Source organism: Drosophila mojavensis, unplaced genomic scaffold (assembly GCF_018153725.1).
Source record: "Drosophila mojavensis isolate 15081-1352.22 unplaced genomic scaffold, ASM1815372v1 contig_136, whole genome shotgun sequence".
NCBI lineage: Eukaryota > Metazoa > Arthropoda > Insecta > Diptera > Drosophilidae > Drosophila > Drosophila mojavensis.
In genome coordinates, this window is record NW_025318667.1 from 4,548,978 (window position 1) to 4,569,698 (window position 20,721).

The window sequence follows — 20,721 nt, forward strand, 5'->3', positions numbered from 1 at the left end:
CTCGCTCCTTCTGCCTATTTTTCTCTCTTTCTACATCAGATATCTGCCATGTCCCGCCCATGAAATAAATGAAAACCAAATGCCATAAATAATTTCCATATTCACATTTATTAAACACTATACAGTGAAGAGTTTTTGTTTTTTGTTTTTGTTTTTTTTTTTCATTTTTCTTTTTTTTTGTAATTTGTTCAGCCATAGCGATAAAAAAAAATCAATTTCGAAAAAAAAAAAGTATATCTAGTATATATACATATACATATGTCATATATATATATATATATAAGAGATTTGACACTTAAAACTAGGCGTTATAAAAAAAATATTTACCAGATATACTAAACATATATATATATATATTATGATTAAATGTTTAGCAAAAAGATTGTGTGTTATGTGTGTGTGTGTGTGTAGTTGGTAGTATAGGCTATATATTGGCTATATATAGACTCAGTTCCACAGATATCAACTGGTTTAACTCTAGCTAGCATTTTGCCAAGTTGCTTTCAAGATAAATACACACATATATATACCGATAAATATATATGTGTATGTATTTGAATAAAAAAAAAATGGTGTAATTTAAAGTACAATTAATGTAAGTATATATATATATAGTATATAGTAACTATAACTATCATATATTAACTAGTTTTTCTTTTCATTTTTTCTCAAAATTTTCGTACAATTTCTGGTTTGTTTTTTTTTTCTCATTTTTTTAAATATTTTTAATGCATAATAAAAAAAAAAAAAGTTTATTTTCAATTCAGAAACTTACATAACTGCAATTAGCCTTAGTAAATTAATAGTATTTTGTTTAGTATATTTAATGGTATTTCTCTTTTTTTTTTTTTTTTTAATAAAAACGTTGAAGAAAATTTTTGTTTTCCTTTTTGAATGCTCTCGATTGTACAATTGATGGGTATGTGTGTGTGAGGTGAGGGGTGAGGGGATGGCTTCATATATCTATCTATAAGCTATATAGACTAAAGCTAGATGAGGGTGTTAAGTGGATTTAACTTAGCCTAGTTGTAGTACTCGAATCATGTTTATCATACCATTGGCCTTACAAATTTGAAGCTACATTAAAGTTAAGTTTAGAGACTATGAGACAGCAGCGAGGGAGGGGGCGTGGGTGGTGGGGGCGGGGTTGGGAATGCCTAAGATGTTGAGCTGGGAGTGCGTGGATGGTGGTTGGGGGGTGAGGGGGGTAGGGGGCTGGTTGAAGTCTTAGCTAGTTTAGCTAATGTGAATCACATTCACGATAAACTCCGACTACAACTCCAACACCAACAACAACTGGTTAGACCAGCGCCAATTTAGACGGGCGAATACGGCGGCGGTGTTATGGAGTAGGTGGGCGATAGCAACGATAGAGATGTGGCAGAGCTATCGCTGCCGCTGCTGCTGCTGCTGCTGCTGTTGCTCCTTCTACTTCTTCTGCTGCTGCTGCTGCTGCTGCCAGCGACAGGAGCAACATCAGCCCTTGCTCGCACTGTGCACTATTGCTGGGCATCCTTGGCCACATCGTTGACAGCGGGCAGATTCACCTCCTTCATGGACTCCACTTTGGCGACGATTTTGAGCGCCGGCCCCAGCTTCATGCCCATCGCACTCACCAAGTGGCTCTCCTTGAGCAGCAGCAGCGCCTGCCCATCGATTTCCTGCTGCACAAAGTCATCCACGTAGTCCTGGCAGCCGGGCAGCTTGCGTATAAATTCGCTAACCTCATCCACGCTCCAGCTCGAGATCGGCGCAATGGCAATGGCAATGTTGTTGTTGCTGCTGCTGCAGCTGCTGGTGGGCGTGGCAGCCGCTGTTGCTGGCAGCGCTGTGACAGCGGCTGCGGCAATTGCCACCGTTGCCGTCGCCGGCAGCTCGGCTATGATCATGCCCGGGTCCGGGCTCAGCGCATCCGTTTGCATCTTCTCCTCGGCCAGCGATTCGTCCAGCTTGTCGGCCAGCGCCATTGCGTCGGCGCCAACCATGCCGATGCCGCTGCCATTGCTGTTGTTGTTGTTGCTGTTGCTGTTCGAGTTGCTGTTGCTGCTCGCGTTGTTGTTGCTCGTTTTGGCCAGGCGCGCACAGCCCGGCGAGCAATAGCGCTTGCGTTTCAGCTTGCTGCGATGCTCCGGCTTGCCGCACTGCTCACACGCCACCATGTCGGCGGGCAGGCCAGCCAGTGGGCCGCCCACAGCAACGGCGCCACCGCCACCGCCACCGCCACCAGCAGCAACTGTTGCCTGTCCAGTGGCGGTGGTGGTTGTCGTTGTTGCAGCCGCTGTCGCTGTCGCCGCTGCTGCTGCACTCGACTTGAGATCCGTTTCCTGCAGCGCTGCTTTTTTCTCTACAAAAGAAAAGCAAAGATTTTCAAATTACAATTTGTTGACTTTGGAATTTCCTTCATCTTCTTTTTTTCCTTTTCTTTTTTTTTTCTTTGTACTTACTGGGCGGCTCGTCCTTGTCATCCTTGTCCGCATAGCGCTGCCGGGTGACCGGAAAGGGCTCGTTCGCCTCCTGTATAATGAAGCCATCGATGACATGCGTCAAGACATTCGGCTTGATCATTGCCTTGGGCAGGTCTTTGCCATTGCTGTTGCTGCTGCTGTTGTTGCTGCTGCTGTTGCTCGTCGTTGTTGTTGTCGATGTGGTTGTTGTGCTGCTGTTGCTGCTGCTGCCGCTGCTCGCACGCAATCCGCTGCTGGCAATGCCATTGGTAGACGCTGTGCTGCTCACATTATTGCTGCTGTTGCTGCTCTTGTCCTCTTTGCTGTTGCTGCTGCTGTTGCTGTTGCCGCTGCTGCTGCTGGGCAACACTGCATTGCTTTGCTTGACAACAGCAGCTGTTGCTGTTAGCTTGGTGGACTCGCTGGCATCGCCGTTGTGCAGCGCCTCAGCTGCTGCTGTTGTTGTTGTCGTTGTTGCCGTGGAGCTGCTCGAGTCGACGCTGGCTGCTGTCAGCGACGATTCGATGGGCACCAATGTTGCCGTTGGCTGCTGCTGCTGCTGCTGCTGCTTGGGCGTCGTCTCCTGGCTGCTGTTCATGCTTACGCTCTTGGTGGGCGTGGCTGGCAGTGATGTTATGCTGTTGCTATTGCTGAGCGTCACCAGCGCCGTGCTGACCGTCGGCGTTGCTGTTGTCGCTGGCAGACCAACTGTTGCATTCATCATGGATGTCATGGCCAGTATGGGATTCTGTGTGGGTGAGCTGGCGGTCAATGTGGTGCTAGTTAACTGCTGTTGCTGCTGCTGTTGCTGCTGCTGCTGCTGCTGTGCCTGCTGTTGCGCCTGTTGCTGCTGCTGTGCCTGTTGCTGTGCCTGTTGCTGTGCCTGTTGCTGCGCCTGCTGCTGCGCTTGCTGCTGCGCCTGCTGCTGTGCCTGTTGCTGTGCCTGTTGCTGTGCCTGCTGCTGCTGCTGCTGGTGCTGAGTAGCCGCCGCTAGGCTAGCCGTAATGAGTTGCTGCTGCTGCTGCTGTTGGTGCTGTTGCTGCAATTGCTGCGCCTGCTGCTGCAGGCTGGCTACCGTGCTGCTGGTGACCAGCGGCCCAGTGCCCTGGTTGCTGATGGTGACGACGCTGCTGCTCGGCATTGAGTTGCTCGTCTTGGCAGTGGTTTGAAAGACGGTGCCCGCCGAGGCGGACAAAGCCGCCTGCAAGGCGCTCGAGGTGGCAATGCCCGCGGGTGTTGTCGTTGAGCTGACAGAGAACGGCACGCTGGTTAGCTGCAACTGTTGTTGCTGTGCTTGCTGCTGCTGCTGCTGCTGCTGCTGCTGTTGTTGCTGCTGCTGCTGCTGTTGGTGTTGCTGCTGCTGCTGCTGCGTCGGCTGCGACTGTTGCACCACAATTTGCTGTATGATATTTTGTTGATGCTCGCGCTGCTGCTGCTGTTGCGCCTGTTGCTGCTGCTGCACCTGCTGCAATTGATGCTGCAGCAGTTGATTTTGCAACTGTTGCTGCTGTTGCTGCTGTGCCTGCTGCTGCTGCGAGGCAATAAACGTATTTGGTGCCACCTGCAATATTTGCTGCGCTGTGGCATTTGTCAACGTCTGTTGCTGCTGCGTTTGCTGCGTCTGCTGCTGTTGCTGCTGCTGCTGTTGCTGCTGTTGCTGTTGCTGTGCCTGCTGCTGGTGTTGGGCGTGCTGCTGCTGTTGCTGTTGCAACTGCAGCAGTTGGTGCTGCAACATCTGCTGCTGCAACAACTGCTGATTCTTCATGATCTGCAACTGTTGCTGCTGGTGTTGCTGCTGCTGTTGCTTATCGACGCTGCCCGTCTGCAACGTCTGCCCATTCTGCAGTGTTATGGGCGTGCCCGTGCTCATGACCACCATCCTAAGGAGAGACAAAGATACAGATTAGCAATAGCTACACAAGCTGCACCACCTGTGCACCACTCACTTGTTGCCCGCCGTCGTCACCACCTGATGCAGATTGGCAGCGGCCGCTGCTGCTGCTGCTGCCGCCGCCTGCTGTTGCTGTTGCTGTTGTACGGCCAAGTGCTGGGTGAGCGCATTGCTGTTCACCTGTCCGGCCTGCGCCTTGTTGCCGCCAGCGCCCACCTGGCCGTTCTCCGTCTTCAGGGTGGGCAGAGCGGGTCGCACCGGCTGCTGCTTGTTGCGCATCTTCGCCTTGAGCAAGCTCTGGTTCTGCGCCGTCTGCGTGGACACCGAGCTGGCTGGCCGCACCTGTGCCCCATTGTGTGGCAAGATGGGCGCACCTGTCCGCTGCAGCTGCGCCGTCAACTGTTGCTGCTGCTGCAACACCGCCTGCTGCTGTGTGGCCAGTTGCTGTTGCGCCGCCTGCTGCTGCTGCTGTTGCTGCTGTTGCTGCTGCTGCTGCTGCTGTTGTTGCTGGGCGTTTGCCTGTTGCTGCTGCTGCGTCTGTTGCTTGGGCGCCAGCGCGTCTAGCTGAGCGCGCGCCTTTGTCGGCGTCTGCGTCACATTGCACTGAATTATCTCTGCGAGAGCAGGACGGAGCGAGAGAGACAGAGAGAGAGAGAGAGAGAGAGAGAGAGAGAGAGAGATAACATTAAATTTCTAGTTTCTAGTTTCTAGTCAGCTAAAGAAGAGGGCATTCCTTCCTCTAGCTTGACACTCGCTCTCAACTAGTTCAACAGCTTATATACACTCAATAGAACTAGTTCCAAATTCCAGCTCAATAAGTTCATCCGTTCACATACGCTATCTATGCATCTTCCGTGCCTACAGCTCACTTGTGCTGCTCAATGGAGTATGATAGATCAACCACAGATTGGAACTAGTTCCGACAACTAGTTCATATGCTAACGTATTTTCTATATATCTCACGTCTATGGCTCATTTCTACTAATCAATGGAGTACGATTGATAAAGCCACAATTTGGAACTAGTTCCAGATTCGCACTGAACTAGCTCATTTGTATGCATAGTCTCTATTTACACAGATGCCATGCCTACAGCTGACTTCTGCTGCTTAAAGGAGCACATCTAGTCAATTTTGTTTTGGAACTAGTTCCAGCTCGCAACTAGTTCGTAAGCTAACGTATTTTCTATATATCTCACGTCTATGGCTCACTTCTACTAATCAATGGAGTACGATACATATATAAAGCCACAATTTGGAACTAGTTCCAGTTTCGCACGAAACTAGTTCATTTGTATGCATAGTCCCTATTTACACATATTCCCTGCATAACTCCTACGTCTGCTATTTAAGAGAGTACAGAGCAATCAATTATAGAGTGGAACTAGTTCCAGCTCGCTACTAGTTCATTAGCTGAAATATGTTCTATACTTTTTTCCATGTCTATGGCTCACTTCTGCTACTCAATGGAGTACGATCAATCAACTTCAGATTGGAACTAGTTCCAAATGCTCATTTGTGGTACTTACGATTCTGTTGGGTCTGGAGCGCCTGATGCGTCGCCGGCTGCTGTATGAACATGCCCGACGTATGATCCGGCTGGCCGCGCAATATAATCGGATTCGCACCGAAATTGGGCCAGAACCACGGGCCGAGCTGCATCTGCTGCCCGGTGGCCGCGTTCTGCAGCGGACTGATGAGCTGCGCCGCCTGGGCGGCCGTCACGCCCGGCAGGGTCGACTGCGACACCTGGACACATTGCTGTGTGGTGGTCTGCTGCTGCTGTTGCTGCTGCGTCTGGGCATTGCCAGCGGCACCGCTGGCCGCCTGCACCGTGTTCGTTGTGGTGGTCACCTTCTGCACCACCTTCTGCTGCAGCTTGGCCTGGCCATCGGTGGTGACGCCGACCTTCGAGGCGGTGACGGCGAGAGCGGCCTGCTGGGCGGCAGCAGCCGCAGTCAGCTGTTGCTGTTGCGTCAATTGCTGCTGCTGCTGTTGCTGTTGCTGCTGCTGCTGTTGCTGCTGCTGTTGTTGCTGCTGTTGCTGTTGCTGCTGCTGCTGCTGTTGCTGCTGTGCCGCCGCCGCCTGCATCGAGTGCAGCAGACTCTGCTGCTGCGGCGAAATCACATTCACCGGCGATATCAGCAGCGTCTGCGGCGACTGGCTCGAGGGTATCGCATAGGTGCCGCCGGCGAAGCTCGCCTGCCCGCCGATCATCTGCTTGGCGTTCTGCGTGGTCGTCGTTATCATCTGCGGCCCGCTGCCCTGGAAGTGCTTGCTGGCGATCACCTGGATCGGCTGCTGGCCGAGCGTTGCCGGCAATAGGTTGCCGGAGACGATCATCTGCGGGTAGATGAAGCCCGTCGAGGGCTGCATCAGCTGCACTGTCCGGCCGTTGGCCCAATCGCCGGGCACTCCGCCGGTGGCAGCGGCCAGCTGCATTGGCGACATTGTGCTGATTGCTGCCGAGTGTTGTTGCTGCTGTTGTTGTTGCTGTTGCTGCTGTTGCTGTTGCTGCTGCTGTTGCTGCTGTACAACTTGTTGTTGTTGTGCTGCCGCTGCTGCTGCTGCTGCCGCTGCCTGGAGCGCATTCTGTTGCGCCGGACTGCCGGCAGCAGCAGCAGCAGCAGCGGCCGCCGCAGCAATCGCTGCACTGCCATCGCCGGCCGCCGTCAACTGTTGCAGCTGCAACTGTTGCAGCTGTGTCGTCTGACTGGCGTCCAATAGGCTTGTTGCATGCTTCAGATCGTTGCTATTGCCACTATTGTTGCCGCTGTTGCCGCTATTGTTGTTGTTGCCGCCGCCGCCGTTGTTGCTGTTGCCGCCACCAACAACATTGTTGCTATTGCCGCTAGCATTGTGTGTGGGAAACTCCTGCTTAACCTGTATGGCCGTATACGGATAGAATTGCTGAAATTGCTCTGGTGAAATTTGCAGTGGCACCGCCGCAGCGGATGCCACCTGTTGGGCGGGGCTCTGTGATTTCTCCAGCGTGCCGCCAACAACTGCTGTTGCTGCTGCTGCTGCTGCTGTCGCTGCTGATGTTGCTGCTGCTGCTGCTGCCGCTGCCGCTGCTGCTACACGCGATGTGGGCGTGCTGGAACGTGAACGCGAACGCGAAACGCTGCGTGAGCGCGCGTTGTTGTTGCTGTTGCTGTTGGGTGTTGTTGCCGCTGTGGGTGTTGTTGCTGCTGTCGGTGTTGTTGCTGTGCGACGCGGTGTTTGCGCTGTATTTGAGGCAATTGATGTGGGCGTGCCGCTTTTGATGTGATTATTGTTGTTCAATTGTGTATTGTTGTTGTTGTTGTTGTTGTTATTGTTGTTGTTGTTATTATTATTGTTGTTATTAGTGTTGTTATTGTTGGTGCTGCTGTTGTTGTTATTGTTGTTGTTGTTGCCAATGCCTGGATGCGGCGGACTAGCAAAATCGTATTTCTCGTCAAATGTTATTCCAGCCTTTTGAGCCAAAGTCTCCAAACACTTTAACGGTCGTTCAATATGTTGCTGTTGCTGCTGTTGCTGTTGCTGCTGCTGCTGCTGCTGTTGCTTATGTTGCTGCTGTAACTGTTGTAGCTGTTGCGTTGCTGTTTGCAACTTGTCGCTGTTGCCGTTGTTGCTGCTGCTGCTTCTTATATTCGAATTGTCCTTTAGGGGTAGCGCAGTTGTTGTTGTTGTTGATGTTGTGGTCGTTGTTGTTGCTGTTGCTGTTGAGGCTGCGGCCGTTGTTAGAATTGTTGCTGCTGCCGATGTATTTGTTGTTGTTGCTGTTGTTTCGCTTTCAGTGTCCGCTCTGCATTAACCAGAATGAGAAAGAGGGAGAGATGGCATAAAAATTAGTTCAAACAAATTTGTATAAAATAAAATAAGCACAATGCACACACACACACACTTGCAACGTTTGCGGCGACCGCGCTTGGCATGCAACATTTTCGCACAACAATATCAAACAAATAATAAATATGAGAAACAGCGCGGCTAAAGAGACGAGCGTAAAAGCAACACAAATTGCACTCAAACTGCAAACAGGTTGGCAGCACCCGCCATTTGCATGCAGGCAGCAAACAAAAATAAATCAAATAAAATCAAATAACAAAAAGCAATACGAAAACAACAGCAAAAGCCAAAACCAAAGAGTGGGTGATAGATGCTCGCTTACGCGCGTCCTCTCCCACTCTCTCGCTCTGTCTCAATCACACACAAAAAGCTCGGCGTAGACTGAGCGAGCGTTAAAGACAGAGATCATTCATATAAATAAACTAATTAATATGAAAGATATTACTTGGCTCATGAATAACAAAAGATTAAATTTATTATTGAATAATTGTCACTAACAATTAGAACTATGTACATCTAAAAAATATTTAGGTTATTAAATATTATATTTATTTTAATTATGAATTTATAAATGGTTTTAATAATTAATTATATATTATTTTTGTACTATATAACATTTTATACTAGTTTCCATTAAACTTCAGCATTGATCTGCTCTGCCCAACTCCTTATTCACGTGTAGCTATCTGCAATTATTGACCCATATTACGGTAAATGTAGCTCACATAATGTCAGCGTACACATATAACTCTCTCTCACACACACCTACAAACGCGCGTTAGTTACTCAAAAGAGGTCATTTGTGATGCGAAATTCTGCATATGCAAATACACAAACACACACATACACATAAGCCCCGGACAACATTTATATATAGATTATTATGATTTTATTTTGTTGCGCTCTTCCTCTATGGCCATCACTTGGTAACTGTAAACAAGGAGAGAATGCAAGAGTTGCCAGTGAATGAGCGATGCAGTTGGACTGGATGCGTGGGAGAGACAAACAGGAGAGCAGGAGAATAGTAGTGAAACAAAAACATCGAGAGAGACGGAGAGAGTGAGTTGCACATGCAGTTACCGTTATGTGTGACTCTTGCAGCCCAATACTATTTTAATGTTTTATGCATAGAATGCCGAATATTCAAAGTTCAAAAGTGCAAAAAGAATAAGTTTTGCATTTGGTTGTTACTATGACTATGAAATACATACATACATACATATGTATGTTAGCGTCGCAATCAGATAACATTAAGCTGCATCCCTGGAATTGACAATTGTGTATCATTTTTGTCAGTGCGAATGTGGTTAGGAAAATTTAGTACGCTTAGTGTCGAGTTTCAAATTTAACGTCGCCGCAGCTTAGAGCCAAATATTTTTTGAGGCGTTGCCAAACTTCAAAGTTCAAAGACCTACATACAGTAAAATCCTCACAATGTTTTAGTTTAAATAAGACAAGGTAGCCACACCAAGATCCATTTCAGGCCAAGCCACCTCTAGTCTCCCAATCTAAGCTCCTCACAATGCCCGTGAGGCATATAAAAAATATATGTAAAAGGAAAAAAAAAATACAACAGCAGAGGCCAAAGGAGCCAGCACAGCATTAGTTAGGGTTACCCCCGGCAACAATACAACGACAGCAACAGCAGAAACGGGGGTGGAGCAGCAGTGGGCGGTTTTGGCAAACCATGAAATCGGCCAAGGGTGTTTGCAATGCAACGCATGTGGGAGGGTTGCTGTTGGTTTCCTTCTCGGGTATGCTAAGGTTGCACGCCCCCACAAGAAGCACCGCAAACAGCAAAGAGCAAGCGAAAGCTGGAGAACGAAACAAATAAAAAGGAACGAAAAAAAAAGGCCGACTAGACGCTGTGCCAGACACGACAGCATCCTTTTCAACGTCGCAAAAAAAAAAACAAAACAAGTAAGAAGGCTCTAGTCGAGACTGCTCGACTAGGAGATACCCTGAACCCTCTAAGCTGATATTCTAATCATTCTGTATTTTTATGCACACATACATACACATGCTTCCACACGCACGCATAAGCCTGCGCTCTGCTAACTGCGCAGTAAGCAACGACTGCGCTTGGGCTGCGCTGCAGTGTGGGCAATATTATGAGAATTTATTTGTTGAATAATTTCTTTTGTAGACATAAGATCTTAATGAAACTTTCAAAATGTAATCATATGTTGAATATGTGTGTACATTCCAAAGCACAAGTCTCTAGTACTTTAAATGCGTTTTTTACAAATTGGGGGGAAAGGGGGCGTGGTATCCAAAATCTGAAAATTACAAAATTTTTGTATCGACTAACTTTATATACAACGCAAATTTGAAGACTCCAGGTCTAAAAATGTTCAAATTAGGCTGAAAAAACAATGCCGATTTTTCGATTATTCTCGATAAAAAAATTATCGGATGAATTATCGAAAAAATAAAGCAAACTCGTACTGCGTATGGTATACACGAGTATGCATGCCAAATTTCAGCTCTCTAGCTCTTATAACTTCTGAGATCGACGCACTCATACGGACGGACGGACGGACGGACGGACGGACGGACGGACGGACGGACGGACAGACGGACAGGGCTATATCAACTCAGCTCGTCGCGCTGATCAAGAATATATATACTTTATGGGGTCTGCCACGCCTCCTTCTGCCCGTTACATACTTTTTCACAAAACCATTATACCCTGATTTCCCATTTTCAATGGGTTCAGGGTATAAAAATCAAATAAACACACACACACACACACACAAACTTGCAGCTTAAGACTGGTTTGATGCTTGCTTGCATATGTTTGTGCGTGTGAGTGAGTAATTTCTATGAGAGTGTAAGAAACAGTGAGAGCCTCTGAGTGTATGTGTCAGCTCAATGTGAGTGGAACGGAGAAGCGTCGTTGCGATTGACAATCTAAGAACAATAATAATATTAATGCTGCACAGCCATCATCAATTTGATGTTCGTTTCGAACCAAATCAAGTTTCAGGAAGATTGATAACAAGCCGACAACGCCAACAAAACGAGCATGCGCTCAAGAGCAAAATATGAGAAAATAATATTTAAAAAAATTGTAGAGAAGTGTGAGTGAGAAGGTTAGAGCGAGATAGAAGAGGGAGAGCGCGCGCAGCTTGCATGTAGGCGAGAGAAGCAGAATTCAAATTGTTGCGAGAAACATGCGTGCAAAATTACGTTTGGTGGTTGTTGGGGCATTAAACCTGTACACGATGTAGGTGGTGACGGGGATGCGACGAAAATAGTTGACTACATATTGATTATACGAACCGGTTTCATTTCTACATGCCAGACCACAGCCACCAACAACTTACTCACTCACACTTATACGATTGCGAATACAGATACAATAGAGCGCTAAGCATTGATGTCGCCCTTGTCGGAGTCGTTTACCAATGCTCGAAAGTGTGAGCGGGATGACAATACTTTCCTGCTCAAACTCAACACACACAAGCATACACACATTCACACTTCTGTGCCAAATGGATGAGAGCGCAAGCATGAGTCGGTGTGAGAGTAGAGTTGCCAGCAAGCACAACAAAAAGTTGCATACATTTTCATATATTTCAACGTATATTAAAACAAAAGTGAAAAGGCATGACATGCACATATTTATTTATAATTAATTAAATGTTACAAGGAAACAATACAAAATTGAAACTACTGGTGGTACACGGAAAAATCATATAAAATGGATCCTATATTTATATGTATTAAGTCAGTAATTAAATTTTTTTAAACAGATGGCAACACTAACCACGCGTCTCAAATTTTGTTTACTTCCAACTATGGGCGCCCACGCGCACGCAAGCGAGAGAGCGAATGCACTCCACTAACTGTTGTTGCTGCTGCGGTTTTATTTTAGTTTCTTCTTCTTGTTCTTTGGCGCGGTGCTCCCGCTGCTTATAATGCCGCCTGCAGTTTTAATTTCGGTCAACAAATGTGTTGTTTGGCTTAGAACTTTTGCTTTTCAAACTGCGAAAAGTAAAAGAAAAATCAACCACCAACAAATTTACAAGCACACACACTGACGCATCGAAGCATTGCGAAATTCGCTGAATGTATGTGTGCGCGAATGCATGAGTTTGACTGCAGCGTTTTATAAACACGGCATGAGCTGAGCAGATGGAGCAACAAAAAAAAAAAACTCGTTTGGGACTTGTGATTTTGCTTGCTTTAGTTGAAGCAGAAGAGAGTTTCAAGTACAACTTCGATTATGATGGGACGTCAAACAGAAACTGCACACAGATACACACACACACACACGGCAGGCATACACTAGCAGTCGCATATGCATGTAATAGGTCTTGTACACATTTGTTGTTATTAGTAACAGTGTTGAAAAACGCCGCGCTGTTAAACAGCGCGCCAAACACGGTACACTGCAATTCACATTTTAAGAAAAAAAAAAAAAAAAATTGTATGTAAATATTTATATAGATAAATACACGTATAAAGCACTATATAAAATAAAATAGACATAAAAGCAAGTGTGTACACACAGCATAGAATATTCATTTATTTTGCGCTGTGAGGGTCACACTCAAAGCTAACCTGAGACGCGGCGCGATGTAATAATAACAAATACAAGTAAAAGAAACGCAAGAGCAAAAGAGAGAGGGCAAAGGCAAGAAATTCGTGTATGTAAGTGCGTGTGCAGAAAAAAACGAAATAACATTAGTAATAAGCAATAATAACACGAGTGCATTGACACACATATACATATATGTATGGCCATGTGCATGTGTGAGTGAGTGTGTGTGTGTTGTGTAGTGTTTGCTAGCAAATGGTAATATTGTATTTAAAAACTAAAATTAAAAGCGAAACAAAACAAAAACAAAAAAATCAAGAAACACAAAATACCTTTTTTGCATAAACTTCAATGCACGACGATCCATTATTCAAAATAAAAACAATTTGTATAATAAATTAATAGTATGCATGCGGCGACGTCAGCGGCGACGGCGCTGCAGCAGCGACGACAGCGATGTTCTGTTGTTTTTTGCTGTTACTGTGATGGCGACTGCGACTGCGAGTGCTGCTGCTGCGGCTGCTGATGCTGCTGCTATTGTGCTGCTGCTGTTGCGACTGCTGATTGTTTTTATTGTTGTTGGCAGCATATTGCTGCTTCTACTGCGTTTGTGTAATTTTCTTTTATGTTGTTGCTGTTTTTAATTTGCTGTCGGTAACAAATATATGAGATAAACACATACACACACAAACGTATATAAATATATATATATACACATATACGAGGAGTACAGGCAATAAACATATATACATATAAAACAGGCAAAAAAAAACGTAAAACTTTGTTGCAAGGCAAGCGCAACAACAACAACAAGAAAACATACAAAAATGTACACAAAAAAAATGTCTCGCAGAGCGTCAGCCTCAGTCGGTGTATCTGTGTTTATACATATGTGAGTGTGTGTATATATATTGGTAGTCCGTTCGTGGTTGTCTGTGTGTGCGTGTATGTGTGTGTGTATGTACGTTGTCTGAGACTTCGACTTCGACTGCGACTGCGACTGAGGCGTGTAAATGAACGTTTCGTGCACGAGAGCAATAATTAGTACGTACGTCCACTCGCTGCAGCGGCTGCGTCGACGTCAACGTTGACGTTGGCTCAGAATTAATGCAATGCCTGGCTTTATTTCACAGTTTATTCATTTTTGTTTTCTTTTTTATATGTATTATGCTGCATAGTCCAAGCACCTGTACACGTGATGTGCGTGGGCGCCCGTGCAGGGTGTATGGGGTAAGGGGGGTATTAGGCTTTAACTATTGTTGTGTGTCTCAGCTTACATAAAACGCGGCGGCGGCGACAACTCTAGCAACATATTTTTTGTTAGGCGGCACACAATTTCACTGCTCGCTTTGGCAGCGGCTGCGACTGCGACTGCGACGCCGGCAGCATAACTTTTCACTTTGCAGCATGTATCTTGTATCCTTGTGGAATTTGTTTAACTTGAACTTGCAACACTAAAAAAATATTGTAAAAAATCCAGTTGTTAATTTGCGGATTTAGTTAGTCTTGATGCATACATGAGCGTTTGCATATACGGCATGCATGTATGAGTGAGTATCTGTGTGTACGAAGCGCGACGCGTTGTATCTTTTAGCTCGACTAGCGGTTTGGACAGATCGGCGCGAGCGAGCAAACAAAACACAGACCGTGCGCTTCCAAGTTGTATTTTAGACTGAAACGCGCGCAGACGGCGGCAACTCTGCCGAAACAAAATGAAGCAGCAGCGCGCATGTGTATTGGTGACTGTGTGTGTTAGCCTTAGCAGGGTTGGCAGGCAGCTGGGTGAGGAAAACGAGTTTAACCACACATACACACGCACAGATAACACGTACAGCGAAATATTTCTCTATAACAAATGCGGGTGTGTGAGTGCGATGCCAATAGCGAAGCATATGCCTCAGCCATTGGGTGCGAGTGCGACTGCAATAGCGCCACGACTCGCTGTTTGCAGCGTTTTGTTGTGTGCGCTTTGGGGGTGTGTGCGAACGAAAGAAAAAATGTACGTGAACAAAAAAGAAGAAAAAAAAAAAACGAGGCTACACAGCTGGCGGGCATGTGTATTGTATTTGCTTTTGCTTTCGCGCCCGTTGTGGCGCATTCATCAATCCACATGTATGTATGTATGTATGCATGTGTGTATCTAAGAGTGTGCGCCTCTGCATGTGTGTGTGCGTCGCGCTGTCATCCACCCTGCCCGCTACTTTTGGCACTGCCGCCCTTGTCGACGAGCGAGAGACCAGTTTTCTGTGTCTCTATACTCGAATGTCGTTTCTCGCTGTGGTTGTTGTTGCTGTCGCTGTTGTTGTTGCTGATACTGCTGCTGGCTTGCTTGCTATACTTCATCTTCTTTTTTCGATTTCGCGTTTGCCACCACCACACCTTCGCATACGCCTATACAGACACACAAACATACATACGCATACATATTGATATACATACATACATATAAATATACATACACACATACCTGAGCGGACTAGCAAACGACAGAGGCTTTATTTTATTATTAGTTTTGCTTGTCGACCTCACCCGGGACCGTGGGTCGCATCGGGCAATGGTGGGGGGTGCCCCGGCTGTAGCGCAAAGAGGCAATCGTTCGCTTTTGCTTGCTCTCTCTCGTTCGTACAGTGGCCCGAGCTTCATTATTTTGATTTGAATTGCATTTTCTTTCCGTTTCATTTCATGTTGTTGTTGTTGTTGCTGGTGGTGGTGCTGCTGCTTTTGTTACTAATATTGCCGAATCGACATTTTCATTTGTAATGCTATGCGCTTCGCGTGGATATGGCTGTGACTGATGACACCCGGTGATTTAGCACACACGTTTGCTGATTTTTTGTTGTGGCACTTACTATTGCTGCTATGACATACATATGGCGTTGGCACAGTGTACAACTGCTATTAAAGTATTGACGAATATTCTGGGTTATATATAAAATGTATACATATATTATTTTAAAGAGTTGTAACTTTAATATATTACGTCATGTAAATAAATAGCATATCTTATATTATATTTATTTATTATTTATTTTATTTTTTTGCAATTGAGCATACTTTTGCAAAGGTAAATTAAAATAATATATATGTAATATAGCTACTTCGACTTGCTTATACAAACGATAAAAATATTTTATTTTACGCAGTATTATTTATATTATGTTTGTATATTATATGTTTTTATTATAACAAAGCAATTTAAGCAGTTTATAAAATCATTTAATATAAAAAACATCCATTATTAATTTTGATATCGAACGTACAAATATATTCCACTCTTGCACCACTGTGCCTTGACAGAAGCTCTAGCATTCCATTTTTCATTTTGTTGTTGGACTGTGAGAGCTGCCCCCGTATACATATGTATGTAGCTGTTCGTAACTGTGTGCGCCGCTTTGGGCTGTTCTTGTAGTCGACGTTCACAAATGTTCATCGTTATATGTATGCCAGTATGCTTGTCTCTCGTTAATGTTGTTCTTGTTGTTTTTGGGCCACTGCTGGCAATGACAGCCGACGTTGATGTGAGGCTCTTTGCTGTGGAACCGAACGATGGATGGTACGAAACATTTTTATGTTCCGTTCGTTTTTGTTGTTGTTGCTGTGTTTGCTGCAGCCGCCATATTATTTCTACGCTTGTTAAGTGTTTTTGCCTGCTGTTTCTCTCTTCTCTATTATGCCTTTTATTTGGTTTTTGATTGTGGCCCGTTCATGTGTATGTGTGTGTGAGTGTGTCCGCTGATCCGGCTTCATCTTTGGCTGGACTGTGTGTGTATTGGATTTTTTTTTTAATGATTGGACTTTCGTATTTTTTTGTTGTTTTTGTATATCTGAACGTAGGTTTTTCTTATTAGTTGGACAGACTCTTCTTCTTACGTCTTATTCAACTGTACAAAAATCCATGCGGAGCATGCGCTCTTTTTTTTTTATATGTACGTTTCGAATTATGAACTCGAGACTTGTTGGGTCTGCCTGCGGTTGTTGTTGTTGTTGGTGGTGGTGTTGCTGTCGCTGTTGGCGCTGGTTGGGGGGTCGTTGGCGTTGGCGCCGCAGTGTGAGCGAGCGCACGAGTGTGTGTCCAACGTTTCAGCATGAGCTGGCCTGTGTGTGAGCAGTTCTGCTTGTGTGCGTGTATGTGTGCTTTTGTATATTTTATACAAAAATGACAAATGTATAATCAGCGTAAATTGCTTTGCGCGTGCTTTTTTTCACTGGCATCAATTTGGCTTGGTGCGTTCTCGCTCGCGCGCTCTCTCTCTCTTCCTTTCTCTGTCACTCTATCTCGCTGCTGGCTCACTTGCGCTCATTAGCGCAGCGCGCTCGCTTGTGGCTGTGTGTGTGGGTATGTGAGTGTGTCGGTGTGTTGTAATTGCCTCACTCTCGCACACATATTAGCTCTGGCATTGTTATCGTTAGAATTTCCTTCACCATTTTTGAAAAAAAAAGAACCTTGGAATTATCAACATCTGCATACACACATACATACATATTTACATATATACACATACATACGGCAGCCCGACTAGGGTGTCATTCGGGGCGTATAAGATTGCTTTGCGCACGTCTGTATGTGTGTGCGAGTGTGTGTGTTGATTCAACTATCAAAATGGGTTGCTGATTGTTGGGTTCGCTTTGTTTCTGCCTTTGCTTTTGTAATGAAGTCTGAGCTCAGCGCCTAGGCGTGGTCAGCTCAGCGTCAATTCAACCGTTAGCTAGCCGAATCGAACGAAGCTCTGATTTAAAAATAAATCTACAGCAAATACACTTCATGCGTGATTGCATGTGCTTGCGCGTTATTTTCTTAGATATGTACATATGTATGTATGCTTGTATGCATGCATGCAGCTATGCTGCTTATTAACCTCTCGTATTACAGTAGCAATCGACTGATCGATTCACCCTCGTTGCTGTCCTTGCCCAGCTCCTCCTGCGTAGCGCACACACGCAGTCGCTATGCTCGCACGCATGCACATGTGAATGCCCAGGCGCAGTGCTGTACGGTTCTTTCTTGTTCAACATTTTCGTTCGGTTTCGGCGACATTCGTATGCGCTCTTTGTTGCCGTCGATAATGGTGTTTGATGAGCTATGCTTATCCTGGGTGTTTGAAGATTGAAACATGGAATGAAGCTAAAAAGTTTTGTTGTTTTATTTTTTAAATGAATATTTCGATTTAAAAATAAAGGAGATGATAGCTATGTCATTTATGTCAGCTAATTGTATTATTAATTATTTTTAGATGAAAAAAGTAAACTAAGTCATATTTAATAATATAGTATCATACGATATATATATATATGCATATCAATTTTATTTAGTCGCTGCTAACTAAACATGTTTGTAGTCAATCCCTCTTAAGAATTAATGAAAACCCCATTGAGGAGGCACGAACTGTACCGCTGGCTGGATGCGCTACTGTCTAGGGCAAGGGTAGTTCCTCTGCAGAAGCCACTTTTCTCGACAAAAGGGTTGAACTTTGGCACTTACCACACATACACACGCACACACACGCACACACACACACACATACACACATAATATCGTCATTGTATCGTCCCTTTTGACCCCGCAACCCTCCTTTCATTTCACCCTTCTCTCTGTTTTCCTGTCTCCATTTTACGCCGCACTGCGAATGCATTGCCAAAAGCAAATATTCAACAATTACCCCCAAAAATATTGCCACTATTAAGTGGAATATGCCAAATGCAACCCCTAACCTAGCTAAGGGCTGTTTCTCATTATTATTCTTGTTGCTGTTGTTGTTGTTGTTGCCATGGTAAAGAAGTTGCGCCTGGACCGGAACTATGCCCGGCCGACACAGATCTTAACTCTTGAAGGACACGGGGCAAGGGTTGGGGTCAGGGGTGCTTGTGAGACCATCACAGGTAAATCAGCTACGAAATCTGAAGAGCGATAAGTTGTTAATCTAATCTTGAAGTTCTTTAAGCTTGTATCGAAATTTTTAAGAGATATTTGAGTAAAACTAAATTTTGATAAAAGAACATGATATTTGTAGAGTTTCAAAACTCTAATCTTTAAACTATATATATAGTTTATATATTTAATATAGTTTTTTACTCATTTTCGAAGTAATTTCGAAGTAATTTTATAAAAAATTTGATTTTTTTTTTACGTTTTTATAGAGCTTTATACGGGATTTAAAAAAAAATAAATCCATGGAATTCTCATAGTATTGAAATTTCGATTGAGTAGATAATACCACTGCTCCTCTTCTGCTTCGACGTATCTTCTGGTCGTCTACCTATCACATTGAAATTCCATATAATCCTTTATTTATAAACCTTCTTTATCCTTCGATTTCACATGTCAAAGCATTTTCAGAACAAGGAAAAAGTGTTCTTAAAGTTTTGAAATTACATATCTAATCAATCTTATCTATATAAATTTCTGATACCTGCGAATAAAGTTCTATTTGTGGACTGTACTTTGATCGATAATATGTTCGTTGGACTGATAGACTATATATATACAAATATATTGTTAAGTGGAATTAAGATAAGATTAGTTTAGGGTCAGATGTGAATATAGTTAGTATATAGGAAACGAGGATTCGAGTATATGGAAGTGTAATATGTGGAACTTCGCTTATGGAAACGCTGTATATGGAATTCCAGAGTAGGGACATAAAATATAATGAAATATGTAACGGTAGAAACCCATTAGTAGTATAAGGAAGCCTAGAAACATGGAATATGAGAATGCTAGCCTAGTATGTGGAAACCTAGTATTATAAATCCTAAAAGCTTCATATTTGGGATACTTATTCTATGTAAGATCAGTGAGTATATAATAGGTATATACCCAGCCTACATGAAAGTTAGTATATGAGAAACGAAGACGAAAGTCTAATATACGAATATACCTAGAAAACCAAGTATATGAAAACCTAGTTGATGCATATAAATTTTAAGTCCTAGAAACCTAGTAAATTAATCCTAGAACATTTAGTAAAGGTCAATTCAATAGTTAGAGGCCTATTAGATAAAGGAATAGATTTATGTAAATAAGTTATAAGAAATCTGGAAGCTTAGTATGAGAGAGAGAGAGAGAGAGAGAGAGAGAGAGAGAGAGCTCTCAGCGACAGAGTTGAACCCGGCTATAAGGACTTCGCGTATAGCTTCCGTATGCTTATTGCGACGAAAGTTCTGGTCCCCTGACAAACTTTCATGGCTATAGCGTCTTCCGGCTATAACGACGGTCCCTTCGTGTCGTTATAACCGGCATCTACTGTAAGAATATTTAGGAACCTGAAAATCTAGTAAATGACAGCCCAGTATATGGTATATTATTAATTATTAATTTATTTATTGTTATCAAGAATTAATTCTAAGTAATAATTTGTTAAGCCAGAGCGACAAATGCCTTCAGGCAATATTTACATTATATAAATTATTTAAAAAAAAAAGTTAATATATGACAAAAAGTGAGTGAAAATCTATGTAGTAGATGAAAACCTAGTATTTGGAAACCCTAAAATGGAAAGTCTGTAGAAAATAAATGTATGAATAGGCAAAAATATGGATATAAAGTGAGTAATATTCGGTTTATTATTATTCAACTTCAAACGCCTTTAAAACATATAATATTAATTAAAATAAAAAAAAAGTAAATGCTAAATTGTAGATTGAAAAATAGCCTTTCCGATGAGGTATATATCAATATAGTATATTTAACATAACTGACAAAGATTATACGTATATAAAATATAAAGTTTGAAAAAAAAAAAACAAAAAAATATACTAATGTTACTCACTGTATATGTATAATTAATCTATACCATTGAGTGGAAGATGAAAGTAGGATAAGTAATACAGTAGAGTCCGGATATAACGACGCTCAAGGGACCGTCGGTATACCCGGAAGATGCATTAACCGTATAAGTTTACTCATATATGTCAGTTTGTCTGGGGACCAAAATTTTCGTCGCAATAACCGTAGGGACGCTATAAGCAGAGTCGCTATAACCGGATTCTACTGTACTTATATGTACAATAA

General features: G+C 43.9%; 1 protein-coding gene and 1 long non-coding RNA gene across 3 annotated transcripts; both read right to left on the reverse strand.

Annotated features, from left to right (window-relative positions):
* Nucleotides 1-308: 308 nt before the first annotated feature.
* LOC6585883 (polyhomeotic-proximal chromatin protein) lies at nucleotides 309-13,203 on the reverse strand. Its single transcript, XM_032733131.2, has 6 exons — nucleotides 13,046-13,203; nucleotides 5,863-8,123; nucleotides 4,792-4,949; nucleotides 4,391-4,743; nucleotides 2,445-4,324; nucleotides 309-2,344 (listed from the first exon to the last, which is right to left on the reverse strand). The coding sequence occupies exons 1-6, from the start codon at nucleotides 13,078-13,080 to the stop codon at nucleotides 1,500-1,502; spliced, it is 5,532 nt and encodes a 1,843-aa protein (XP_032589022.2). The 5' UTR covers nucleotides 13,081-13,203; the 3' UTR covers nucleotides 309-1,499.
* A 77-nt stretch (nucleotides 13,204-13,280) lies between these two features.
* On the reverse strand, nucleotides 13,281-15,195 carry LOC122757867. 2 transcript variants are annotated; one of them, XR_006358041.1, is made up of 3 exons: nucleotides 15,181-15,195; nucleotides 13,991-15,104; nucleotides 13,281-13,361 (listed from the first exon to the last, which is right to left on the reverse strand). It is a non-coding gene; the product is annotated as an uncharacterized LOC122757867 (long non-coding RNA). The 2 variants fall into 2 exon arrangements; XR_006358040.1 differs by having other exon boundaries at nucleotides 13,766-15,104.
* Nucleotides 15,196-20,721: the final 5,526 nt, after the last annotated feature.